General features: G+C 37.0%; 1 protein-coding gene across 1 annotated transcript; it reads left to right on the top strand.

Moving 5' to 3' along the window:
- The first annotated feature begins 631 nt into the window (after window positions 1-631).
- Window positions 632-23,322, top strand: LOC143076302 (uncharacterized). The gene is made up of 5 exons (XM_076252030.1): window positions 632-733; window positions 18,861-19,110; window positions 20,147-20,291; window positions 21,350-21,524; window positions 21,934-23,322. The coding sequence occupies exons 2-5, from the start codon at window positions 18,867-18,869 to the stop codon at window positions 22,423-22,425; spliced, it is 1,056 nt and encodes a 351-aa protein (XP_076108145.1). The 5' UTR covers window positions 632-733; window positions 18,861-18,866; the 3' UTR covers window positions 22,426-23,322.
- The last annotated feature ends 1,874 nt before the right edge of the window (window positions 23,323-25,196 follow it).

Raw genomic sequence — 25,196 nt, 5'->3', positions numbered from 1 at the left:
TTTATTTTTGTTCAATAACTTTGACTGTCCCTCTTCTCGTATCATCTATCGCCTCTCTTTTAAGCTATGTAGATGTGAGTATAACTGTATATTTCCTAAAGTCTACAACTAGAGCCAAATCGAGGCCAAACCAATCCAGTTGGTGTTTTTTATATCAATTGTTTAACTCTGGCTAGAAAAAAATGGAAAATTTCATATTCATCGTAATGAAATAATAAAAAAAAGCATTGTAGGTTTTCAACACAGCTACGCATTTTGCCGGAACTATAAATTTTGGAACGTTTAATTATGACAGCGGTGTTCTACCCTCTATTAAACACAGCATAGTTATCAATTTATATATATAATTATAAAGTGAGGGCTCGTAAAAAAATAAATAAAACATATATAAGAATTAGGAAAAGCTATAGGGGATACTTTAATTAGACAGGAACAAATACCACACCAACATACAATGTGGAAATTGATGTCCACTCAAAACAAATTTTTCAAGTGCATCCTATTTGACAATATGTGCATACATTCCATAACATATACTTGAGATGAAAAAACAATAAGTATCTTTAAATAATCGATAGAAATACCCTTAAGCTGGTCCCCATCAATTATCATATTCTAACACCCGGATTTTCTTTTTCACTTCATAGGTATGTCAATAGATAATTTAAATTTAATGAGTTTTCAGTTCATTTACAAATAAAATCATGGACTAGAGAAATAATTTCGATACAAGGTAGGATGAAATAAAAAAAATCTAGATAACTGATACACAAAAATGTGATTTGAATTTATAATTCATGTGTTTCAACTCGATCTCCATGTTGCTTTCACAAACAACTCCATTCTTAATAAATAATTGATTAATCTGCTTTGAAAAGGTATGACGAATTTCTATTCAAACTTCATCGTTGAATTTTCCAATAAATATGTATTGTGTAGAAATGAATATTATTTAATGAATCAATATAATAATTGTAAAATGAAAATGGATGTACTTAATAAATCAAAAAGTTACATTTTTATGGATCCATATATCCAAACATTTATGAACTTGTTTAAACTCTTTCTCTGCGTGTACCTAAATCAGTTCATCACTTACCAATGGGTCGTTACACCTACGTGTGCAACATCTGACCCTTACAAATAGTGTGAGATCACTCCCGGGTTTTTATTATGTTATTCAGTGTTTTTGTAGTGTTTTTGGGCTATTTTTGTGTGTTTTTTTTTTTCGTTTTTTCACTCAGTTGACCATGACTTTCTTTAACTTGCATGTATTGCTTTGATCAACCTTGAATCACAATTCTTCATTCAGATATTGATCCGTTGTCTGTCTTTGGATTGTTGAAATTGTTGTCCGTAACTGTAAACATTCATTGATTTAGGGACGACACCAAAAGTTCAATGTAGTTGTAGGATGAAAAAAAACTTAATTCATTAATTAATATAATTTTTTCATTGAACCCCCCCCCCCCTTTAAATCATTATTTGGAAAATTGATTGACCAATATTGACATAGGTAAAATAAATTTTGGACAAACAAAACATGCAGCAATTTTACAACCCACCTTGAGTAGCTTTTTCACATGGCTTTTGTTTGAAATAACTTCTACGAGTCAGTACCGTGAACAAAGTATCTTCAATAAGGAAGTAAGTTTGCACTGTTTTCTTGGAGATTTTATTTTAGATCATTTTTAATTGACTAGTATGTATTTGGAAGAAATGGCTGCAATCTCTTACAATGTCTTGAATCATAATTGCATGTAAATGGTACTCGTTAGTTTGCCTTTAATAATGAGTAAAACCCATACCACAGTCAGCTATAAAAGGCCCCTAAATGCAAAATGCAAACAATTCAAACGAGAAAACTACCAGCCTGATTTATGTACAAAATAATGAACAAAAAACAAGTACATGTATGACATACAGCAATAAACGACAACCAAAGAATTACAGGCCCCTGACTTGGAACAGGCAAATACAGAATGTGGCAGGGTTAAACTAGTTTGAAGGCACCATCCCTCCCATAACCTGAGACATTGGTGTAACAGTAAAACATAAGAACAAACTTTAAGAAATAGTTCAAAAAGAGCTTATTATAAGTCATCAGATAGATACAAAGCGGGAAAAATGTCTAACAAAACACAAATTGGACGTGTAAGACGATGGAACGTGATTCAGATAGGATACTCTCGTGTCTACCAGATATATAACTCGTATAATTCATGTGATATTAGCCTATGACTTAAATTTGGATTTCATTTACAGTTGTGATGTGATTATCAACTTGCGAAGAATCTCGCCCAAATCGGTTATAGAAGCCGTCTAAAACTTGCAGTGAGCTGAGAATTTGTTTACTCAGTGTTGAAGTCCTCACTTAGAAGAACATCATTTAAACGCTGTTCTTTTGATTTTTATGTTTTTTGTTGTACACACATATATATATACTGCTTGTGTGTAAAGGATGATACTGCTTGTGTGTAAAGGATGAGTAACCTATATCCTTTCATTTCTATCATATGCGTCATCGCCTATTATAAACTGTCTCATTTTATAATGCCCGTGTCACACTGTCCCGATTTTTATATACGATGGACACCCGAATACGAAAATTGTAAGTTCGTACGAAGTTGGTCTCGATCTCGTTAAAATACCAAAAAGTGACCGAAGCAAGTACGATAAACAACGGAGTATACACGATGGTGCCGAAATTATATACGATAGCAAAAGATGGACATACGAAGGTTAACCGAAGACGGGTATTTAAGCTTCATATCTCAGCCGAAGCCTACAGGCTACACGATGGATTACGAAGGCTACACGATGGATTACGAAGGCTACACGATGGATAACGACGATGGCGCGATGGCCATACGATGTCTAAAAGACGTCATGTTCAGCTTACGATGCATTTAAATTATATGCCGAAGGCATCACGCGTTTTAAATTGTTTGATCAATATTGAATATATATTATATTGTACATTTAATTTCTGGTTTAATCATAAGACGGAAGACCGTGGGCTTGAAGGGTAAAACTTGACTCTGAGTCTCTGCATATAATGCCACCACATCAGGGAGAGGGAGAGGAAGAGGAAGAGGGAGGGGTATGAGTCTAGAATTTCGACAACATATCGTTTCTGTACAAGTCTGCAATGCATGGCGGGAAATCGATCTTTTTGTCTTATTCTTATAAAACTTAGTTTATTATCCACTCGCCTACTACATGTAAAATGCGTGTAGATAAAATTGTTATGGCCACTCTAGAACCAAAATGCTCAAAACTTGGTATGGTGTTACTCGTTATGTGTCATGTATACACATATAGTGTCCATATTTGTCCCCAATATGTTACATACAGTGGAGATCACTTCTGACCTCTCATTAGAACTGTCAGAATATTCTGTCATAGAACTGTTCTAACCTGTACTAGAACAGTTCTAGCTAGAACAGTTCTACCCTAGAACTGTTCTAGGTAGAACTGTCAGGATCAGTTCTAGGTAGAACTGACTAAATCAGTTCTAGGTAGAACTGTCAGGATCAGTTCTAGGGTAGAACTGTCAGGATCAGTTCTAGGTAGAACTGACCAAATCAGTTCTAACCGTAGAACTGTCAGCAGAACTGACTAAATCAGTCAGGACTGTAGAACAGTTCTAAATGACGTCACTGCAGAAAGGGCAATTTAGAATTTAGAAGAAAAAATCAGTTCCAATTACTTTACTATATATAATAGCAGATTTTTCTATATTTTTTACTGATCAAAATTTACATATACAAATATCGGTGGATAGGAGGTTATCCAACTCATCGGAGAAATATTTTTATGAGATTGCAAATGAAACATCATTGTTTACGTTTCTTCGTTCCCCGTTTTTAACAGTCTCTTCGTAAATATAACTCTGCATTTAATTCAAGTAAATTTAATCTTAATTTACCTTGTTTGCCTTGGATTTACATTCATGATTTAAGATTCTGTTTGGACAAATGCTCAAACGAAAATTGTACAGTGGATGAATTATGGAATATCATAGTAATGAACACAGTGTTGTTAAACGCAAGAAAACTATGTACATTTGCACCTCGAGATTTGCACTGAGGTCTCAGATTTGCATTATCTCGTTGCCAAACTTATCCATAACGATAATGAATAATATCTGGGAGTCTGGAACGTCAGAAAAATATACTCGATCTGAACATGAATGAAATATTTGCCACTAGACGTAAGGCTACAAACAAAACCAATCATTTTCCTTCTTCAAATTATATTAACAGTATAGTCAGTATACCTTTCCAAGAAGAGAACTTCTCATACATGTACTCTTCATTTTAAAATAAAGTATATGAATCAGTGATGTGAGTGTTGGATGATGCCCTTAAATAGTTCTGTTTAAAAAAAAACCATCATGAACTACTGACTAAATAAAAATTCACTTTTTGTGACGGTTCATTATTTAATAATTTAAGTTTGGATGTAATGGGTCTTCTGTCGTTATTGTGTTATCAGCGCCCATAGACATAAGTTAGTCATGTTTGTTCAATTTCCAATATTGCAGTTATTTATATATTAAAGTGTTACTTGGCCTGTCTAGCTGGGCTCTCCGTATACCCCTAGAATTATGTGTGTAACAGGTGTAAATATGTGTAGATATTTACCTTCAGGTTTGGTTTCCTACAGGGATTTATATGTCGAGTTCTCGATAGGCTTTGTATATCGTGATCATCCAGGTCAAGAAGAGGCTGTGTCCGGTCAAGCGTGACCCTTGTGTCATGTCTCCATTCGGGGCTCTCCAGTCTTCTACCAGGCCATGCACGTCACCATTCGGGTCTCTCTGCTCTTTACCAGTAGATCACACCAGACAGAGGAAACCCCCTAGAACTACTGGGCAATTACACAACACCCCCCTCCATCTTAAAAAGGAGGAACTTTAGTTCCGACAAGGGACACTAGAGAACTTTTAACTCCCCTGGACAAGACTGGCAACGTCTTTTACTAACTCAAGCATGACACAAGATATCTTTAAAAAATAACCACCCCCTGAATCTAGGATATGGATTCAAAAATCATTAAACTTCCCTAAAAAATGAAGGAACTAGACAGCAAAACTTAATAGATTAGTAACCTTTCCACAATATGGGAACAATGGGTAAGCCTACAACTTAACAGCTTATATGAAAAAAAAAAATAATTATCCTACTCTGACTTACTTAGCCAAAATAAATACTAAATACTACCAGTTTAAAAAACACAAAATTGTTTAATCAACTACTCTCCTCAAGACAAATTCATTAATACCGCCCTGAATTTCCAATTAACTACTACTACATAGATTATTTCCCTTTTAAAGACATCAACCCGACAAGGAAAGACAAAATGTACAAAGAAGGCAATAACTCCCAAATTGGGATAACAACACATGACCATTAAAAGTTGACCTATGGTCCAAATCCTACCATCACCAAATTAACTCCTACACTACTTAATACTAATATTTACATTGGTCATGTTGGTAATACCAAGTCCTGTCGGTTGATCTACTTCCAACGAATTTTACACTGTACATGGGATGTGAGGCGAACATTTAAAATTTCCAATTATTATAATTATATACTTCCAACAGTCTTTTCACTGAATATAAGTGTCCATATATTACGCACTGTTCAATCAAGGTGTTATCTTCTATAAATCCATAGTTCCATATATATAATTAGAAGATAAATCCATAGTTCCATATATATAATTAACTGTTCCTTCACATGAAGATATATAAAAAAAATGTCACATATAAAATAAATGTCCGATATTAGCACAGAAATGTTCCTCATTTTTGTTATAGTCCTATAATTCATTAGGTTAATTCTACCTCACATCCCGTAGCTGTTACACATAGTAACGCCCATCAAGGGCCAGCTGTTGAGCTGTTGAGCTATCCTAGATTGGACTTCATAACTTTGTAGAGTCTAGGAAGCGGACCTCTATGGACGGTCTAGGCGACTCCATCTCCATGATGTCTTTCAGGGTGATCAAGGGATCAATTAACGTATCCTGGAAGAACAGGGTTGCAGCCCCATTCCCTGGAAAACGCTCCTCCGCTAGAGTCCGCAAATTGTCAAGTGAGTGGACTGGCACCATTCTTTTGATCTGTTCCCATACCAAGAACACAATACACCTGTCCTCAGGATTCTGCTCTACTTCCTTAGGCGATACCGGGACATCTGACGTCTCTACCTTAGAGGATATGGCGGCCTCTATGGCTTTATCCTGAGGTGTTTTATCTGCCTCCTTGGCTTCTTCTTGAATAGTGGCTACTGCCACAGCTGCACAGAGCTTTCCAACCTCAGGGACATCTGGGATGGTACTTGTCTTGTCCACAGGTGCAGGACTACTGGACTCAGCTCCAGCAGGAACCAAATCGCTCACAACAGGTGAGGCCGTGAACAGCTTGTTCATTTCCTGCAACACCTCAAGGCTGAGGTTGTTCTCCCTCTGGATATACTTCTCGGTGAACATCATGTCTTGATGTGTTGGAGTGAGGAAATGCAACACACTAGACATGACTCGCCAGTGCAGGATGCACACAGGGCTGCTTATCTTGCACACAGGTGCTATCTTAAACCAGGCCTGGGTAGGCCACCCCATTTCCCGGCAAACTGTGCGGAACACAGGCATTTCTTCTCCCGCCTGGGGATAATCAGTGGGTACTCGAGCATTCCTTCTTATGAACATCACCATGTCATCATAAGTGGCAGAGGTGATACCAGTTAGCCACTGGGCCAAGACCATGACCATGTGACCCCTGTAACGGTGAAAGGAAGGATCCTTCATATAGTGATACTCCTGAGTGGGGGCAAACATAAAGGAGAGGTGCTCCCCCAAGACATGGCTCTTTACGCTTCTGGTCATCACAGAGCACCCACGCACCGGGCATCTCTGGTCTCGTTGACTGATCAGGTATGATCTTTCCATCTTGCCGCTTCTAGGGCACTTGTAATCGTAAAAATCCTCTTTTGGCGTAGACAAGGCTGGAGGCAAGGTTGCCTGTTGTGGTGGAGGCAAAACTGCCTGTTCCAGTGGAGGCAAGGTTGCCTGTTCTCCCTGAACTCTAAGACTACTAGTAGCGGAGGCCTCCTCCACTAGCACTAGGCCAACACCAGACACTAGTTCATAGGTACCACCAATACCTTCCATGGTTGTACCTCTGCCTCTGGGTTTAGTGGTTATGGCTAAATTGTTATTTATATCAGACGTACCTCCCAACTTGGGATCTTCCTTTACTTTACTTCCCTTGTACGACATTCTGGAAAGACAAAGATAAAAAACATTAGCATTCACATATAATAAGTTACGTCCCTGTTGTTACAGGGGGTAACTGTCTATTAATTAAAGAACAGTTCGGGCAAGTGTAAATGTTTATCTCTTCCACTTCACTGACGGAAATGCCTACGCAGGTAAGATGGAACCATTCCTTACATTGGTCACATTGGATCATGGTTTCACCCGTGTCAGGGCCCCTACATATACAATACTGCTTAATGTTTGTCTTTGTTTTTGGGGCAAGAACATCTATGCCTAGATTAAACTGTTCTTGACAGGTTTTTAGCCAAGCAGGAATATTTCTGTCTTTGCAGAGCTTCAACCGGTCATGATTTGTGTTGAAGACCACCCTCTGTAGTTTTACCTTGTATACAAAGGGAGTAATTTTAGCAATAATTAGGCCGGGCCCCTTCCAAGGTGAGCTTAATTTTTTACTTTTCCCCTTAATTTGGGCAGTATCTAAAACATACACGAGGTCACCGGGCGCGTATTGCCGTTCTAACACGCGAAGGTCATAATCTTTCTTCATCCTAGCCTGAGTAGTCTTTAATGTTTTCCTAGCTATTTCATGTGATGTCTTCATAGCCTTCTCAAGGCCTACTATGTACTCGTCAGTCCCAGTGTACTTGCGATCTTCAGTAGTACCAAACATTAATTCAGCAGGCTGATTAGTCTCCCTCCCTAGCATTAATTTGTTAGGAGTGTATCCAGTACTCCTGTTTACACTAGCCCTTAAAGCCCCTGCTAACTGAGCTAAGTGTTCATCCCAGGTATCTTGCTGTTGGTCCACAAAACATCTTACAGCATCCATTAAACTTCTGTTCTGGCGTTCTACCTGGCCATTAGCTGAGGGTCTGTAAGGTGTAGTCCTGGCTTTATGTATCTGTAGGAGATCACAGACTGCCTTAAACAGGGAACTCTCAAAATTTCGACCTTGATCTGAAAAAATTTCGAATGGGTATCCAAATCTCGAGAAAAATTCGTTGATAGCCGCCTGTGCTGTAACTTCAGCTGTTTGGGAAGGCAAAGGAATGCACTCTGTCCATTTTGTAAATTGGTCAACTAACATTAGTATATTCTCATGTCCATTTTTGGTCTTAGGTAGTGGACCCATAAAATCTAAATGTACTCTCTCCATGGGTGAACCAGCATGATAATTGATCATAGGACATCTCCCATACCTGTTGGGTTTCTTGTTCTTGTTACAAACTGAACATGTTGCGACAAAGGCTTTAATATCAGATGTCATTCTATACCATTGGTATCTTGTTTTAACCTTAGCCATTGTTCTAACCATACCCTGATGCCCTGCGCTAGGAAGCTCATGACAGAGCTCCATCACGGTGTCCTTGAGGCTGGACGGAATTACTAACCGGACGCTTGCTCCTTCATCTTTTGGATAACTCTTTAGGATGCCATTATCGTCCAAAAAGAATTTCTCTTTATTTATCCAATAGCTTTTGACTGCTGGCGAGGCTGAAAACAAGGTGTTCTGACTTGGCTCTACTTGATCTTTTAGCCAATTTAGTAACACTAGCAAATCAGGATCTTCTGACTGTTTAGTCTTAATTTCTTCGTTTGTGAAACCTTTAAAACTTATCCCCTCAGATTGTGATATGGATGCCACATGACAAGCTGTATCATCATGGATAACTATATGTGCAGCTGTTGGTAGACATATTAAATCAATATGAGTCGAGAACCATGTATCGTCTTCTTTCCGTTGATCAGGAATAGGTGCTGAGACCGTATAGTCGAGGTTGCAGTCCACATTAGGAGAATCAAGGACTGTTGGAGATTCAGTTGTTTCAATAGCTTGTGGTGTAGCCAAGGTCTCACTTGTTGTTCCAAACAATTGTAACATGGCACTAGACACATTTTTGAACTGTTTCTGTCTATTTCTGGGTTTTACCAATGGTATTACTTCGTCTACATCGGTCAAGAATCTAGCCCAGTTCCTATGAGCACGTTGACAATACTCACACCCTCCACAAGGTAATTGCTTAAGGCTGACATTTGGTTTGTAATGTAAACACTCCTTTAAGGTGTCTGATGGTCGAGACAGAGCATCCGCGTTTCCATGGAAACGCCCTGGTCTATGTTTTATAATCATATCATATTGACTCAGTTCTTCTAGCCATCTGGCCAATTGTCCTTGTGGCTCTTTGAAATTTATAAGCCATGTGAGACTGCTGTGGTCAGTCCTCACGGTAAATTCTTTGCCTAACAAATAGTGTCGAAACTGACGGGTGAATCTTATTACAGCCAGTAATTCCTTTCGTGTAGTGCAGTAATTTTTCTGCTCAGGAGTCATGATAAAACTACCATAGGCTATGGTTCTCTCCCTTCCATTTTGGACTTGTATAAACTCAGCTCCTATAGCATTTTGGGAGGCATCTGTATCCAAAATGAATCTGTCTGTGTTGTTGGGTAAAGCCAACACTGGGGCTACAGTTAATTTATGCTTTAAGGTGTCAAAAGCTAATTGTCTCTGATGAGTCCAAAAAAATGGTTTTTTGCCTGTAACTTCATACAAGGGTGCTGAAATCTTAGCATAGTCCTTGATAAATGAACGGTGATAATTCACAAATCCAAGGAACCGTTCCACATCTTTAGTACAGGTAGGTACAGCCCAGCCGCTAACTGGTTGTAAATGTTGCTGTCCTATTTTAAGTCCTTTGGTGCTGACACTCCGTCCCAAAAATTCAACGGAGGTTTTAAACAAGGCACATTTCTTTGGTTTAAGTTTCAGGCCATAGTCCCTGAATCTTTTAAATACGTCTTCTAGGTTTTGAAGATGTTCTGCAAAGGAAGCTCCTAAGACTAAAATGTCATCCAAAAAGGCAAGGACTGTTTTCCATGTTAGTCCCCTAAGGACTAGGTTCATCACTCGGGCATAGGTCCCTGGTGCATTACATAAGCCAAACGCCATTTTAACACATTCAAACAACCCATACTTCGTAACAAAGGCTGTTTTCTTCCTGTCTTCCGGCTTGATGTTGATTTGCAAATACGCGCTGTTTGCGTCCAGTTTAGAGTACCAAATGTTTCCAGACAAGGTGTCCAGGCACTCATCAATAAGAGGCAAAGGAAATAAATCACGAGACGTAACTGAGTTCAGTTTTCTATAGTCTATGCACCAGCGCACTCCCCCGTCCTTCTTCCTTATTAACACTGGAGCTGAGGCCCATTCGGACATGGAAGGTTGTATGACTCCAGCATCTAACATTTTTTGTAAATGAGCTTCTTCCTCATCCACGAAGCAAGCAGGGGTTCTCCTCATTCGATGTTGAATAGGCTTAGCCTCCCCTGTATCAATGGTATGTTCAATGGCGCTGAAGCTCCCAAGATCAAAATCTTCTTTGGCGAAAACATCCTTATATTTTATAAGCAATTGTCTTGTGAAAATTCAGTAGGGTTAGTTATTCTACATGTCATCCTCATGTCTCTTCCTGCACCATGCATGGTTGTTTCTCTTATAATATAAGGTTTCTGGGTCAAGGCGTCGAAAACACTGTCCTTTAAGATGGTTACTTCTGATCCAGTGTCAATCAAGGCATTAACTTCCTTGTTTTGAATTCTAACTACACATCGGAATAAGTGTGCAGAGCCTAAAGTACCTACAGATGTACCTCCAGTCGAAGTCTTTTCCTGCTCATCATGCACTAGGTTGTCGTCATCAAACTCGACTCTCCTTTCATCCTGAATGTTCTTATTAGGTGTCAATTGCTTTGTCTGTTGACGATTGTTAATCCGCCTAAGATCTGGACAATTCCTTTTGTAATGGCCTTGCTTATGGCAGTAAAAGCATTCGCTAGTATCATAGCCCCTTCTATTTTGTTGTCTGTCCGTGGAGTTATTTCTACGCCCACGTCCTCGGCCATAATTACGTCTAGGTGAATAATTGGAAGATCTGTTGTCTTGGTTTGGTGACCTAGATGTTGGACTAAGTTCTTGCCTGGCAGATTTTTCCTGTACCAAGCTGGTTACTGTCGACATCATTTTCTCCATATATTCTTCCATACGAGAGAGACGATTATCCATACTGGACTTGGTGCTTCCTACACCAAGGACTACTGGTGAATTACTTGATTTTTCTGAAGTAAACTCAGGCTTACCAGGCTTCTGAATTGCGCTGACTGCCTTTCTTGTATGTTGACACCACCGTATCATGTCCAAGGCTGCATCCATAGATTTGGGTTTTGAAATGCAGGCTTCTGTTCCTGCAACAGTATCATTACACCCCTGGCAGAATCTCATAATTGCCTGTTCTGTCATTAATTGTTCACTATACCTGCTGTAGGCTCTTGTTGCGAGAGACAGGACTCTTTCTGCCCACTCCTCCAAGGTCTCTTTTTCACCTTGAGCACTGGTCTGAAATTGGACTTGTGAGGTTTCTGGCAGCTCTTGGTGACCAAATCTTTTGTTCATGTTCGAAATGATGTCGGAAAAACTGGCTGTTTTGTTATTTTCTAGAAGTAAGGTGTAGTACTCACTAGCCGCATCTTCTAAGCACCAGCAGAGCTGTTCACGTTTTTGATCATCTGTCCACTCTGCAACTTTAGCATAGCCAGAAAACTTTGTATAAAAGGCTTTCCAGTTACCTTTCCCGTTGTACCGTAATGTTCTAGGGATTGAAGATAAAAATTGTCTTTTCTCTATTTTTTCTTTCTTCTTCCTACTACCACGGCTGTATCTAGAACGTCGTCCATCTGTGTCTGAGTCTGATGGTGACTCAGTAAACCGTCTAGGACTAGTACGAGTACGGTGTAAAGGAGAACTTCTTATACTCCTAATTGGTGAAAAATCTTCTCTGTTGTACTCAGGCTCTGACCTCCGCTTATTTCTTGTATGGCGGAAGGCGGACACATCTGACGTGTCAGAATCACCTGTATACTTATATCCAGGATCACTTCTTCGTGGTCTCCCATAGTAATCGCTGTTATACTCTTTAGGTCTCGCCGAAGGTTGGTTGTAATATGGCTGAGGCTCTCCTGATCGTAGAGGCTGTTGTTGAACGCCAGGAATAGGTAATTGTTGGTAAGGTGCCTGTAATGGTTGTCGCTGAAAGCCTGTAGGGTTAGACTGACCTAAACCAGAATAGGTAACACCAGGTATGTATTGTTGGTTGTAAGTCGTAAAATTTGATGATGCCTGTGGGGGCGGTCCACCTCTAGGAGGTTGAAACATAGAAGTTGGGTGACCAATCATCTTATGTTGTTGAATTCTAGTTACAGAACTTGGTGGTTGAAACCTTGGTTCTGGATAATTTTGTTGTCGGTGGACAATTGCACTAACCTGATGTTGTTGAGACTGCTTTTGAGGCAAAGAAACTGGCGGTGCAGCTCGATGTTGTTGTTTTTCAGGTTGGACCGAATTATTTACCCCTAGTTGAAGCTGATCTAGCCTTTGTTGTAGGCCATGCACTTGATGTTGAATTTGCACATTTCGTTGAATATGCGACAAAGGTTGTTGTACTCTGTTGACACCTTGTTGTTGGTTGGTAGGATAACTCCCGTGCTGTTGAAAAGATGGTAATGCATGATGATTGTAGACATCATCAGGATTTTTCATGCTTGGTAGTTGACTTTGGTTGGCTTCTAGTCGGTGTGGACTGTTGTAGCCATGTTGATATTGGTTGACGTCTTGTTGACTGTGGTCAAATATGGGTTGATGAAGTTGTGCAATTTGTGTTGATGTTGTTGGTTGACGGTCAACAGGGAATGATTGGTCAAGAGGACTGTTGAAATCTTGTTGACGGTTAATGTTATCATGTTGAACCGGTGGTTGAAACGGTTGGACACGTTCAACTGTTGGTGTGTCAGGTCTGTATGTATTTCTATATTGTATCATATTCTCACCAGTTGACGACCTATGATATTCCGGTAAAGCCTGTTGAAGATGGCTGGCTACCCGTTGATCTTGTTGAAGGTGGCGCTCCTGTTGAACACTTGATGAAAAGTGAACTTGTTCAGGTGTAGGCGTATGTAAAAACCTTGGTTGTTGGTGGTAATTAATAAGTGGATCAGGACTATATCTCGGTGGCGTCTGTTGCACCTCTTGTTGACGGTGGCAATCCTCAACAACAGGGTGTGGAATATTCCAGTCAAGGGTAAGCGGTGAGAACACTCTGTCATCTGGTTGTTTTTGAGCATCACGGTCATGTTGACTATCTGGTTGAGGGCGAACAACCATGTTGGTTCTAGGTGATGGAGTATGATACTCGCTTCGACAAGCATTTCTATCAGAGTTTAAGCTTTCTTGTGGTGGTTCACAAAGCGACTGCTCGGACAAGGTTGAATATGTCGAAAGGTGTAATTGTTGTTGTAAAAGACATTGTTCAGTGCTAAGGCAAGTTACTTCATCGGAGCAATGTGATGTTTCATCATCTTGTGTATCGCATTCTTCCAACCATTGTCGAATGTTTGCGTTGAAATCTTGCAGATGTGCTATCTGTTTCTGGTCTTCTGTCCGTGTATCTCTAGGGGCAGGGCAATAAGGTGGTGCCTCATCCTGTAGGATGCATGAAATATTTGTGCCCATTAGATCTGTACCGTGACACTCCTCTGGGTCGATATCAATAATAACATGGTCAGACTTCTGAGTGGACATACTCACAGATCCTGGTCTACCACCATTTAACTCACTAACTTCTGCCTGAGGTCGCGGTGAGAAATCTATAAGGCCTAGGGTACCTTCTGTTACCTTCATGTACGGAATTTGGGACAAAACATCTTGGTCAATATGTGTCCCTTTTTCCCTGATGGCCATGATTCTTGTTGCTATAGCCTCCCCTATTCCAGGTATGCAGGTAAGGATAACTCTAGGACAGGTGTTAATATTGATCATATACCCCTTACTACTCTGCATAATGACTTATGGTTATATACTCAGTTTAATAAATTTATTTGATTTTATTTCAATATAAATCAGAAACAAATATATATATACAAAACAATAATAATTTTTATTCAATAAAAAGTCAAGTCAGCAATGAAATACACAACGGAACAATGTAAAATCACTCGCTCTTCTGTTGTTTACATCCGTTTGTTTACATCCGTTTGGTACAAGATGGCGTCCAAATCTCGCGGCAAAAACACCTCGCGTGACCTCGCTATGAACTTAGAAACTTCTTTTCAAAAAGTTTTTCCCGGCCCAAAAAGTACTCAAAAACGATGTAACTATCTAGCCTTTATCCCAAAAAGTTAAATATAGGACCTAACAATACCCCCCCAAGATAAAACTACAATTCTCAGGGTTGACTGTCAGCACTCCAAATTTTGGAGATGCCAAGATGGCGACCAAATCCTCTGCAGGACCAAAATTTAAGCCACCCGCACTACCAGTAAAGTGTTACTTGGCCTGTCTAGCTGGGCTCTCCGTATACCCCTAGAATTATGTGTGTAACAGGTGTAAATATGTGTAGATATTTACCTTCAGGTTTGGTTTCCTACAGGGATTTATATGTCGAGTTCTCGATAGGCTTTGTATATCGTGATCATCCAGGTCAAGAAGAGGCTGTGTCCGGTCAAGCGTGACCCTTGTGTCATGTCTCCATTCGGGGCTCTCCAGTCTTCTACCAGGCCATGCACGTCACCATTCGGGTCTCTCTGCTCTTTACCAGTAGATCACACCAGACAGAGGAAACCCCCTAGAACTACTGGGCAATTACACAACAATATACTACAGTAAAAAAAATATAACCGAAGTACTGTTCAACTATATAGACTCACATAAAAAAGCAAATATGGTCAGTTTTGGTTGATACGGTCAAAAGATTTTATTATACAACTCAGTCTGAAGTATGAAAACTACTGATATTTGTTTACGATTCAATACTTTGAATAAAAAGAGGACATGCTGGCACTATAAATTCATGCGTACAAAATTTTGAGGTCATTGTTTTCCAATATTGCTGTAACTTGTATATTACAGTCCCTCTTGACCTAAAATTAGAACTGAATTACTGTGCAGCTTTATAGATTTGCAGAAAGAAAGAGAAAATAAGGTCAGTTTAGATTGATGCGGTCAAAAGATTTTATTACACGACTCAGTCTGAAGTATGAAAACTACTGATATTTGTTTACGATTCAATACTTTGAATAAAAAGAGGACATGCTGGCACTATAAATTCATGCGAACAAAATTTTGAGGTCTTTGTTATCCAATATTGCTATAACTTGTATATATTACAGTCCCTCTTGACCTAAAATTATAACTGAATTACTGTACAGCTATATAGATTTGCAGAAAGAAAGAGCAAATAAGTTCAGTTTAGATTGATGCGGTCAAAAGATTTTATTACACGACTCAGTCTGAAGTATGAAAACTACTGATATTTGTTTACGATTCAATACTTTGAATAAAAAGAGGACATGCTGGCACTATAAATTCATGCGAACAAAATTTTGAGGTCATTGTTTTCCAAAATTGCTGTAACTTGTATATTACAGTCCCTCTTGACCTAAAATTATAACTGAATTGCTGTACAGCTATATAGATTTGCAGAAAGAAAGAGCAAATAAGGTCAGTTTAGATTGATGCGGTCAAAAGATTTTATGACACGACTCAGTCTGAAGTTTAAAAACTAATGATATTTGTTTTCGATTCAATACTTTGAATAAAAAGAGGACAAGCTGGCATTATGAATTCATGCGTACAAAATTTTGAGGTCATTGTTTTCCAATATTGCTATAACTTGTATATATTACAGTCCCTCTTGACCTAAAATTATAACTGAATTGCTGTACAGCTATATAGATTTGCAGAAAGAAAGAGCAAATAAGGTCAGTTTAGATTGATGCGGTCAAAAGATTTTATTACACGACTCAGTCTGAAGTATGAAAACTACTGATATTTGTTTACGATTCAATACTTTGAATAAAAAGAGGATATGCTGGCGCTATAAATTCATGCGAACAAAATTTTGAGGTCATTGTTTTCCAATATTGCTATAACTTGTATATATTACAGTCCCTCTTGACCTAAAATTATAACTGAATTACTGTACAGCTATATAGATTTGCAGAACGAAAGAGCAAATAAGGTCAGTTTAGATTGATGCGGTCAAAAGATTTTATTACACTACTCAGTCTGAAGTATGAAAACTACTGATATTTGTTTAGGATTCAATACTTTGAATAAAAAGAGGACATGCTGGCACTATAAATTCATGCGTACAAAATTTTGAGGTCATTGTTTTCCAATATTGCTATAACTTGTATATATTACAGTCCCTCTTGACCTAAAATTATAACTGAATTACAGTACAGCTATATAGATTTGCAGAACGAAAGAGCAAATAAGGTCAGTTTAGATTGATGCGGTCAAAAGATTTTATTACACTACTCAGTCTGAAGTATGAAAACTACTGATATTTGTTTAGGATTCAATACTTTGAATAAAAAGAGGACATGCTGGCACTATAAATTCATGCGTACAAAATTTTGAGGTCATTGTTTTCCAATATTGCTATAACTTGTATATATTACAGTCCCTCTTGACCTAAAATTATAACTAAATTACTGTACAGCACACTTTTTATGGAAGATCAATGCATTTGATTGAGGACAATAAATTTTAGTTGGACCCCCCCCCCTTTTTTTTTAAACTGCTGGATCCGTCCCTGGTGGTTTGGGCCGGAATAACGTATTACATTAAGGTCAGATAATTTTGTTATGTAAAACGAGTCATCCTGACTCCCCGAATGACAAATGTAAAATAAATGAAATAATAATGCCCCCCCCCCCCCCCCCAATATTAACGGCTTAATTTATGTTCAAAAAATGAAAGAAAAACTAATAATTATGTAACACATCAACAAAGAAAATCACTGAATAACAGGCTCCTGACTTGGAACAGGCACATACATGCAGAATATGGCGAGGTTAAACATGTTCTCTTGCCGATTATAAATCTGAAATAAAACCGGCAAAATAGCAAAACTCTATATAATATTAATCGCTATTTTGCCGAAGCCTTTATATTATGACAAATATTTCTTCAAACTAATAAATCAATTCTAGCCGTAGAATTTATAAATCAATTTTAGCCGTAGAATTTATAAATTAATTCTGGCCGTAGAATTTATAAATCAATTCTAGCCGTAGAATTTGAAATCAATTCTAACCGTAGAACTGTTCTAGAAGTAGAACTGACCAAATATCTGGTCAGTTCTAGCTAGAACTGTCAGGATCAGTTCTAGGGTAGAACTGTCAGGATCAGTTCTAGCTAGAACAGTTCTAACCTAGAACTGACTAAAAGGTGTCAGGCTGACAGTTCTACATACTGTTCTAGAACAGTTCTCCTGACAGATTCTGACAGAATTTATGAGAGGTTAGAACTGATCTCCACTGTACGAGGGGATGCCACGCTCGGCATTCATTTTGCCTTGTTTGAACTTTAAAATGTGTGCACTAGTCTGAATAATCACCCATAATTATGCCCATGATTACTGATCTATCTTAAAGGTAAGGTAATGGGTTCGTTGATCCCTTTTATTCAAAAAAGAGCTCTTTCCAGGAGAATATCATAATAATATAGACAAAAGAAAGGATGTGGGAAAGCAACAAATGCGGCAAAATATGACATATAGAAAACAAAATGGTTATGGAGTAAACATTCGTGTGACAACAACTCAGACGATACATAAAAAATCAGAATAATGAAGAAAAAGTTGGTTTCCCTATATACGTGTACCTGCAGTGTTGATACACGAGGCGCGTTTATGATTTTCATTATGTTACTTGATATAAAAAAATTGACAAAAAATAATATTTTACTTGTAAAAGTAAATCCTGAGCCGTCGTAGTTCCATCTTGTCGCCTTCGTACTTTTATTCGATGGCAACACGACGAGATTACGAGGTCTTCACGAAGTCGTGTTGCCATAGTAAGACCTTCGAGTAGCTTCGCGATTCATTCGTGTAGACATCGTAATGTCAAAACTGCCCGATGGAAACGATGGAAACACGAATGCAATACGATGTTCAAAGATGCATTCCCGGTGACATTACGATGGTGAGGATGGTGATACGAACTCAATACGAACCCTCAACATCGGACGCACCTTCGGGGATTTTTTAACATGTTAAAAAATTTAGAACCCTTCCCGAAGTTGTCCCCGAAGGCTAGAAAAATTGGCCGATGGTTCTACGATGGTTAAAGATGGCACTACGAATAGCCCGATCTGGATATGATCAGTCCCGATTTTGAAAATTTCCATAATCGTGTTGCCATCGGCGTAAAAATCGGGACAGTGTGACGCGGGCATAAGTACATGTACGTCCGAAGAGTCTAATGCGCAATAATTCTTTCATAAATAAAGTCGAAAGTCCGTTTTTCTGTAGTAGAAAATATGACGAAAAGTTTTTAACATACGATATCAGTATGTATATAGACTAAACAAAATTAAAGTTCTTATAAAATCACATAAATACAAACAATTTTATGTCCTATTTGTCTCCGTATCATCTTTCACATTAAAATAGAACTCACAGTGACACTTATGGACGCTTTCTCCTCTACTTATAAATATTTTTTTTCTTGCAGCACAAAATGTTATTTCGAATATTGATTGGGACACTTTTACCGTATTTGACTATAGCACAGTATAGCACCTGTACGGACGCATCACTTGATTACCAAGGATACACGTATAATGTCGACGCAGTTACTTCAGAGAAGATTTGGTCGCATTGCAAGTTCCCTAACCCTAAGTTTGACCATGCACGATGTGGGCTAACATCTACCGCTGGCCACCATTGGGTGTGTGACCCTGATTATCTTATCTCATCACAAGGTAAGTAGCCATTCACGAGGGAAGCCACGGGGTATTGTGTCTGCTGATTACCAGTTGATCATTGGTGCTAAAAGACTAAACAAGACTTAAATACTTTTGAAAATACATAAATAGGGAGACTTTTAAAAACGTATAAACTGTTCGATATCATATATGAGATATTTAACTTTTAAAACAACAATACTGCTCAAAAAAAATTATATATACTTATTTTATACTATAAACTTAATTGCGTAGTGTCTAAGATTTTAGCCAGTGGTTTCTGATTATGCATAGATTTTACCATATTTTCTTCAAGTGTTATCAATCTATCAGCTACTGGTGACAATCAGCAACCAAAGTACAATCAATCTATCAGCTACCGATTGACTATCAGCCATCGAGATATAATCAGCATAGTAGCTATACTGAATGATTATCATCCACCAGAGTACAATCTGTATAGTAGATACTTATGGAGTACCAGATCAGAGTACAATCTGTAAAGTACAAAAAATGGTCAAATTATTTCGGTTTTCATAAATCATTGGCTTTCAAATATTTAGTTTTGAGCGTTCTTGATTAAGGAAACATTATCCCAAAAAAGCGTTTAGAATGCAGGAAATTTATATAACGTGTTCTGTTGTTTTCATTTGTTCTCTATATAGTTTGTCAACTTTTCTCAGATGATGACTTTTTAAAAGTAGCTTTAGCCACTTGTTATCTCCTAGTTAAAATTGTACAAAATACTTATATTTCACATTTTCATTTTTCTGATATAAAGTGCGAAGTGCAAGCTTTTTGAAATTTCATATTTTTGTCAAATGGTCAAATGTTAATATACTGTCAATTTTTTATGAAAACTAAACGAGCAAAATTTATTTTAGGCCAGTTCATTGGTACCACCTTAAGATTCAAATCTTCACATACTGTTTATATGCCGAAATCTATATTGTCCTAGTTTGATTATTTGTGTTGTGTTGCTGTATCATTTATCATAAATCTGCACCTCCTTTAAAATTTATTTATTCTTATAATATCTTTGCTGTAATTACAGTTGATGCTGTAGATCTGGCCTTGGCTATGATTCAGACCAACACATCTACACAATGTAGTGGACCCGATGGGGAAGATCAGAGCTATATTGTGGCGGTGGCCCTAATAAATAGGATACGGATACCAGACTTACAGGACAGTACAACGTAAGTATTGTTGTTAGACATTTAAGGATGTTACTGTTTGTTTGTCATGTTTTGGAATTTTTGTCAGATTTTCGGAACCCTATGGTTTTATCCATTTGAATGCCTTAAAAAAATTTGCTCATCGACCCCCATTTTTCTTTTAATAAATCTTCAACATGTATAATTATGAGTCAATTGTAAAAGTCTTATAAAATAATATTCATTTTTTAATAGCTTTTGGGAACTTTAACTGGTCAATGATAAAGCTATGAAAAATCAAGAGAGAACATTTTCCCGCCAAAATTCCAATGGCTTATATCTCGAAAACAAGCATATTGACCCCTATTTTTTTTTGGCTTTTTTGATTCCTCAATTAATATCCGATCAATATATACTAGTGTTATGGAAATCTATTTATTTTTGAAACTGAGCAGCGAACTTCCTTAAGTCTATGTGTCGAGAGTTGAAAGTAGTTCCACTACTGTATCACTAACCTGTCAACATTGAAGTTGTGAGTTTGAATCTTGCTCATGGTAGGTGTGATTGGCTCCAATCTTAAGCATTACATGTTAATTAAGTGACTAGGGTGATCAGTTTTCTTGCAGAAAATGGACAGCTCTTTTCGGTCAGCGTCTTCCTTCACTAAGCAAATAAGAACGCTACGAAATATTCAACAGTGTCAAGGACGTATATTAGAAGGATATGAAACTTGTTAGTTATACGTCCTTGACAGTGTTTAAACTGCCGTTAAAGCACCAAACAATCAATTAATGGTTAATTCACAGTGCAAAGTCAATTAAGGGCAAAATGAAGCATACTTTTAATATTTTGCTCATGTGTTCATATTGAAACAGTCAACAAACGTGTCATTATGGAACAAAGGTCATGAAAATCCATCACAGAGAGAGACATACATATGGTATCTTTAAAGCCAGATTTCCAGCCGATAATTTTTTTGTTTTTCAAATTATAATGAGTCTCTGACATAAAAGAAAACTTGTGTGTTTGCTTGCCATTCTTCAAGTATGTTTCTAACAATATGTGCCTGATAATAAAACAGTCATGATTCAATATTTCAGATGCATAAACGATTGTGGAGAAATTCAGCCAACTTTAAACACAACTGCTAGGAGTGCAACTTCTGGGGAGCTGGACGCTATTATGGAAAACTTTGCCGATCAGTTGCGCAGTGGTTGGGGACTTGGTAGTTGCGGAAATGACGTTATTATCTTGTATGCACAGGACATAGATAAGGTGAGTACTATAAAGTGCCCAAATTAAAATTCTGGGTGGAAAGAAGATAAATTAAAAGGACGGAGGAAACCAAAGATATATTCAAAAGTTTAATTAAGAAAACATACAATTTGTGGTACAAATAAGAACGAAATGAGAAAACAGGTCTACAAAATACTAATATATTATATAGAAAATAAACAAAAAGTTAACCCGTAAATCAGGGGTGATTTCAGGTTCTCCGAAAGTGTAAGCATATTCCACTGTACATGTATTACTTTTCGTGTTAAAATCTCGTTTAAGAATGTATACTACTGTTTCATATTAGATAACAAAGTTAATCGCTCATTATTTCTGCTGGTCTAAAATGGTATTCGACTCGATCGCATTGTAAATTACGAGTTATAACGATAATTTCTTATTTCTACAGATCCACGTGTCTGTTGGTTACAAGGCATCTTCCTTAGTTACTGATAGTGTCGTATCGAAAATCGAATCAACATTTAGAGAGTACAACAATCAGGGCAGATTAGCTGACGGACTACTCAAAGTTGCAGACGACCTGCGCAAAACATTGCGCGCTATAACACCAGCCCACATAGTCCTCATCATGAATATGATAGTTTTGGTGGCATTGGGAGTATTTTTGGTTTTCTTCCTACATTTAAGATCAGTCGAACTAAATGTCTGGGGAGCAGAGAAATTATGGAAGATTCCAGAATATCTCATCTATTTCTTCTCCGGAGTTTGGTTGATCGATGCAACTATATTTGGAGTGCTGTTCATTTCGAACAGAGCGCCATTTTGGGCAATCCTAATTGGAGCTCTTATGGGAGTCACGTGTTTCTTGATTTATTCATTCGATGACGAACTTTTTGGAAGCAGTACAAACAGTGGAAAGTTGAACTTCACGTCAGCTTGAGACTCATTTAGTTAACAAATCAAATATAGACAATACTATTTAATTTCTTGATACATTTCCCCACAATTTCTATTGAATTATGAGTTTTCAACTTGCTTTGTAAGGCGTCTTTTAAGATTGTGTTTTTAAAGAGTAACATGTTGATTTTATGTTTAAAGAAATAAGAATCATATTTATAAGCGAGAACTAGAAGAAACAAATTAAAACCTGTTCCGTGTGTAGGCTTAAAAGAAAACGATAAATTTAACGTAAACTCATTCGATGTATAGGTAATATGATCAAATTTAAGAGATTAGAAAGGAGACATATATATAGCAATATTTTTTTTTATGAACACAGTAAAACATTCTATATATACATGTACGTGACATAAGGATGTTGCTTCTTTTAAGTTACACATGAGTTGAATTTATGTTATTAATTTGTTAAAAAGCACTTCTTGAATTTGAGTCAGTCAGATGCTTTTCACTCTTTAATATCGTCTTCTCTGCGTCTAAAAAGATTTCATTCAGCCTTGTTATGCATACCGATATTTCAAGGAATATATGCGATTTCTATGACAATAAGGTGCTTTAAACCAAAATTTAAAAAAATGCATTTTGTTATGATAAACCAGGTTATTCGACAGATATTTCAAAGATAACAATTGAAAAAATATGGTATATCTAAAACCTTATTATCTATAAAAATCTGCATTTTTTCAGTACAATTGTATACGTGTCAAGTAGTTTCCTATATATTATTTTTGTATGATTATTTACTTACAAAGTATACTCTGACTCGGTGCTGGGCGCCATGACAGTAGATTTATTTACTAATATGATCTAAATATATTTTGATTATTCTTTTATGTTTTAGTGCAGGTCACATTTGTTGAATAAAATGAGATAAAATGTATTTGCCATTTTTTTTATAGTAAAAATCTACGAAAAAAATAAGAAGATGTAGTATGCGTGCCAATGAGACAACTCTCCATCCAAATCACAATGTGTGAAAAGTAAACAATAATTAGGTCTTTCCACTTTTCGTGGAAAGACCTTTTGTTTTTCTTCTGATTATTTTTTTTTTTTTTTTTTTTTCTTCTGCCGTCTGAGATGCTTTTTTGTCTTACAACATATCGAATGAATTGTTTTGCCAATGATGTTGTACAGTAATGGGGGTTTCAAAACTCACCCTGTGTGACCGAACACTTATTCTTATAGGAGTTATCTCCCCGCGTCCCCTTTTTCTTGTTATCGCTATATCTCTAAAACAGTAGAAGATTTTAGCAAACTGTTTTCACCAAATTGTTCGTCTACTCTTGAGAATGATTTGGTTTATTTTGACTAGAGTGATCGGAAGACATCTTATGGGAGTTATTTCCCTTTGAAAATTTAAGATAGGCGATTTGTTGGATAAATTCATACGTTATAAGTCGTAGAGGCCTAAAGTCTTTTGATATGAAGTCCTTGGTCCAAGTGAAATATGGGATTTTCATAATGCATCTGATATAGAAAAACTTCATGTAGAATTTTGTAAAAATATTTTGACTGTTAAAAAATCCACTGCTACCGCAATGGTTTATTCTGAGTTGGGAAGATTTCCTTTATTGATATCTCGGAAAGTAAAAATATTAAAATATTGGATTCGTCTATTACGGACGAGAAATTGTATTCTTAATGCTATATATAATGATATGTATGATGAGTGTGAATCAGGAAATAAGTCATCATGGGTTAATAATGTTAAATGTATGTTACTTAGCCTAGGTTTTGGACATGTGTGGTACGCACAAAATGTTGTATGCGAAGAAGCATTTATTATTTTATTCAAACAAAGGCTTATTGACCATTTTCTTCAAGAAAGAAATATGTTTTTCGATTCATCATCAAAATGTACTATCTATAAACACCTTGTGGATAATGTTCAATTGCAGTTTTATTTGACAAAAAATTTAAGTCCACAATGTATTAGATTTTTAACTAAGTATAGACTGTGTTCACACAAATTGAATATTGAATATGGTAGATTCATTAAAAAAGCAAAAAATGAAAGATTATGTATCTTATGTAACCAGGGTGACATCGAGGATGAGTTTCATTTTATTTTAAAATGTCCAAAATATGACAATATTAGAAAAATGTATATAAAAAGGTATTATTATACAAATGCATCTGTTTTTAAATTAGTTCAATTATTGTCAACAAAGAATGTTTCGGAATTATCTAATTTAGGAAAATATCTGAAATACGCCACAGGTATAAAATTTTCATGACAATCTTCTGAATGATTTATACTATGAAGTCTTGCCTCCTATTGTATTTAAAATGTTCTGTTATGATATACATGTACATATTTATGATATACCTATAAGCTGTATTGCTTTTGGTTTGAAATAAACTATTAAACTATTTGAAGGAAATTGAGGTCAAGGTCAAAGATCAAGGTCAAGTTCTAAATTTTGAATTTTGCTTGTTATCGTTATTCCACAGAAACTGTGACAGTAAATGATATGATGTTTTTGCCAAATAACTGTTTACAATAAGGCACAACTTCAACCTATTTCAGTCAAAGTGTTTTGGTTAACCTTTATAGTTTTCTCCCCTTATGTATTTCAAATCAGTATTTCTCCACAACCATACAAGTGATTGACCTCTGGTCTTCTGTTTTGAGTTCACTGACCTATGACCTTGAAATTGAAATCAAGGTCGAAGGTCAAGGTCATGTTATAAGTTTTGAATTTTGCTTGTTATCGTTATTCAAAAGAAACTGTTACAGATAATGAGATGATT

This window comes from Mytilus galloprovincialis, chromosome 5 (genome assembly GCF_965363235.1).
Source record: "Mytilus galloprovincialis chromosome 5, xbMytGall1.hap1.1, whole genome shotgun sequence".
In the NCBI taxonomy this organism is placed as follows: domain Eukaryota; kingdom Metazoa; phylum Mollusca; class Bivalvia; order Mytilida; family Mytilidae; genus Mytilus; species Mytilus galloprovincialis.
This window is presented reverse-complemented; position numbering and strand designations above follow the sequence as displayed.

What these genes read in the sequence shown, in the direction of transcription:
- LOC143076302 (XM_076252030.1), top strand. Translation starts at nt 18,867, where the DNA reads ATGTTATTTCGAATATTGATTGGGACACTTTTACCGTATTTGACTATA. An exon ending in GACTTACAGGACAGTACAAC is followed by an intron (nt 20,292 to 21,349) that starts GTAAGTATTGTT and finishes TCAATATTTCAG; the next exon opens with ATGCATAAACGATTGTGGAG. An exon ending in ATGCACAGGACATAGATAAG is followed by an intron (nt 21,525 to 21,933) that starts GTGAGTACTATA and finishes TTATTTCTACAG; the next exon opens with ATCCACGTGTCTGTTGGTTA.